The 3,175-nt window shown below is 44.2% G+C and overlaps 1 protein-coding gene across 1 annotated transcript; it reads left to right on the forward strand.

Moving 5' to 3' along the window:
* Positions 1-233: 233 nt before the first annotated feature.
* LOC104816702 (protein NRT1/ PTR FAMILY 6.1) lies at positions 234-2,901 on the forward strand. The gene is made up of 5 exons (XM_010545629.2): positions 234-764; positions 860-1,077; positions 1,180-1,760; positions 1,837-2,185; positions 2,273-2,901. The coding sequence occupies exons 1-5, from the start codon at positions 518-520 to the stop codon at positions 2,771-2,773; spliced, it is 1,896 nt and encodes a 631-aa protein (XP_010543931.1). The 5' UTR covers positions 234-517; the 3' UTR covers positions 2,774-2,901.
* Positions 2,902-3,175: the final 274 nt, after the last annotated feature.

The raw sequence follows: 3,175 nt of genomic DNA on the forward strand, positions 1-3,175 counted from the left end.
ATTAAATCCCAAAACCACATGGATCCTAATCATGGGCATAGAACTTTTAATACCACACACACAAAAAAAATCCATTTCATAGACCCCATGGGAATTGATGAAGCGGCAATAAATGCAATAGAGTCTACTACTACCCTCTCCCCACCGGTAAGCTCCGACCATTTATTTTCATTTCCCAAAGATAAGTAACGTCATTTTATTAATTTCCATTCTGACAAATTATATCCATTCATTAATTTTTTCCTCTTCAAATAGTTGTCGTCTCCAATGTAGTTGGCCTGATCATTCCTTTGTAATAACCATCTTCCAGTGCTTCCACTCTGTCTCTTGTTCTTCAAATCCTTTCAACACAAAAAGCTTCTCTGTTTTTTTTTTTCCTTTTACGTACCAATCCATGCACTGCAATAAAGAAAATAAAAAAACTTTAGATTGCTCGTTCATAACAAAGATTAAAACTTTAGATTGCGGGTTTTGATTAGTGTTCTAACTTCTAAGTGAGTTGCGGAGACTCAAAATCATGGGTGTTTCAGAGATTAAATCGCCGGCGAGTGAAGCTCAAACTCCGGCAAGATTTTCCGACAACGGAGGCTCCAGCTCGTCCGTACAAAGGAAGAAGCTGAATGTGTTCTTCATAGAGTCTGATAACAGACGTTCGGCTCTTGGCCGCGGATACACCGGAGGAACAACTCCGGTGAACATTCACGGAAAACCCATCTCCGATCTCTCAAAAACAGGCGGTTGGATCGCCGCTCTTTTCATCTTCGGTATCTACCTTTCTTCAATTCCATGTATCTCTCTCTCTTATTTGCTTTGATCCTCGTTAGATTCTTTCGTTAAGTAACTCGAGGTCGAATCTCAGGAAATGAAATGGCAGAGAGAATGGCGTATTTTGGGCTGTCTGTGAACATGGTGGCATTCATGTTCTACGTAATGCATAGGCCATTCACCAGTTCATCCAATGCCGTCAATAACTTCCTCGGCATTTCTCAAGCTTCCTCTGTTCTTGGAGGGTTCTTAGCCGATGCATACTTGGGTCGGTACTGGACAATCGCAATCTTCACCACGATGTATCTCGCTGTAAGTACCCGAAAAACCAGACAATTTTCTTGATCTGCTGCCACATCTTACCCTTTTGTTCTGAGATCTGGTTTTTCCGGTTTCTGTTCTGTCCTGAGAAAGGGTTTGATAGGTATAACACTTTGTGCCTCGTTGAAGATCTTCGTACCTGACCAGACCAACTGTGATCAGCTCTCGTTGCTCCTCGGAAACTGTGAACCAGCGAAACCGTGGCAAATGTTGTACCTTTACACGGTTCTGTACGTTACAGGTTTCGGAGCTGCGGGTATAAGGCCTTGTGTATCGTCGTTTGGAGCAGACCAGTTCAATGAGAGAAGCAAAAACTACAAAACCCATCTCGACAGGTTCTTCAATTTCTTCTACCTGTCGGTAACCTTAGGCGCAATCATAGCCTTCACTCTGGTAGTGTACATTCAAATGGAACTTGGTTGGGGAATGGCGTTTGGAGCTTTAGCCATATCTATGGGGATTTCAAATGCTCTGTTCTTCGCTGGCACGCCGCTTTACAGGCATAGATTGCCCGGTGGCAGCCCTTTGACAAGGGTGGCTCAGGTGTTTGTTGCAGCCTTCCGCAAACGCAAAGCCGCTTTCACAAGCAGTGACTTCATCGGTCTGTATGAGGTTCCAGGAATCAAATCTGCCATTCAGGGAAGCCGTAAAATTGCTCATACTGATGATTTCAGGCGAGTTTTCACGAAACCTGAACTATGTTTTACTCTGTTCATGTCCTGATGCTTGTTTCATGTCCTGTCTGAGCAGATGGCTGGACAAAGCAGCACTTCAGCTCAAAGAAGATGGGTTGGAGCCATCTCCATGGAAGCTCTGCACAGTGACTCAAGTAGAAGAAGTGAAGATTCTGATCAAACTGATTCCGATCCCAGCCTGCACCATAATGCTGAATCTCATCTTGACAGAGTACCTGACTGTCTCGGTTCAACAAGCTTATACACTCAACACACACATCGGAAACCTCAAGCTTCCTGTGACGTGCATGCCCGTATTTCCCGGCCTCAGCATTTTCCTCATTCTCTCCCTCTATTACTCCGTCTTCGTTCCCATCACCAGAAAAATCACCGGCCATCCTCACGGTGCTTCACAGCTTCAAAGGGTACTAAAATTTCCCTTTCTTTCTGATGGAAATCACTCTGAAACCAGCAAAACAGTACATTGAACAAGAGTTTGTTTACCTGCACAGGTGGGCATCGGCCTAGCAGTTTCGATCTTATCGGTAGCTTGGGCTGGACTCTTCGAGAACTACCGGAGAAATTACGCGGCACAACAAGGTTTCAAGTTCAACTTCTTAGCCCAGATGCCCGATCTAAGCGCCTACTGGTTGCTGATTCAGTACTGTTTGATCGGTATAGCTGAAGTTTTCTGCATTGTGGGTTTACTTGAATTCCTCTACGAGGAAGCTCCTGATGCCATGAAAAGTATAGGGTCGGCTTATGCTGCTCTTGCCGGTGGGTTAGGCTGTTTCATGGCCAGCATTCTGAACAGCATCGTGAAGGTAGCGACCCGTAATGCAGACGGGGTTTCATGGCTATCGCAGAACATAAACACGGGCAGATTCGATCTTTTGTATTGGTTGCTCACTGTCCTGAGCTTGGTGAACTTCAGTGTGTTTCTTTGGTCTGCACAAAGATACGAGTACGGAGCTGTGGAAGGCGAGGAAGAACAGACCAAAACACAGAAATAGTATAATAATCTGTACTGAGATTGTGTAATAAAACCCTTGTATGTTTCAAGACATGCTTCCTTTCCATCGTGCCTTGTGGAAATCAAAGAGAGGAAAAACCAGAATGCAATCCAAATACCGCTCAATCATCCAACATTACGAGATCAGCTCGAATCCCCAAACAAAGGTTGCATTGTGAAAAAACACTCTCACACAGTATTGCAAAAAGAGAATTTCCAAACTGATTCTATTTCTTTGATATGAGTCGAGTACACTTCAATACTTTCCAAGTAATACTCAACTCTCACTCATTCCACTCCCCTGAGCAGAATCCCAATATCACAAGAAATTCTATCAGCCCAAGACACACTATGTGTAATGCACAACACGTGTCATCCTAGACCTCATCTAGACCCAGTGAGC

The sequence above is a fragment of the Tarenaya hassleriana genome, unplaced genomic scaffold (assembly GCF_000463585.1).
Source record: "Tarenaya hassleriana unplaced genomic scaffold, ASM46358v1 Cleome250, whole genome shotgun sequence".
NCBI lineage: Eukaryota > Viridiplantae > Streptophyta > Magnoliopsida > Brassicales > Cleomaceae > Tarenaya > Tarenaya hassleriana.

Excerpts from the sequence above, each read along its gene's own strand:
- LOC104816702 (XM_010545629.2), top strand. The coding sequence starts at position 518 with ATGGGTGTTTCAGAGATTAAATCGCCGGCGAGTGAAGCTCAAACTCCG. Across the intron at positions 1,078-1,179 it reads TCACCACGATGTATCTCGCT|GGTTTGATAGGTATAACACT; the intron begins GTAAGTACCCGA and ends GTCCTGAGAAAG. Across the intron at positions 2,186-2,272 it reads GTGCTTCACAGCTTCAAAGG|GTGGGCATCGGCCTAGCAGT; the intron begins GTACTAAAATTT and ends TTACCTGCACAG.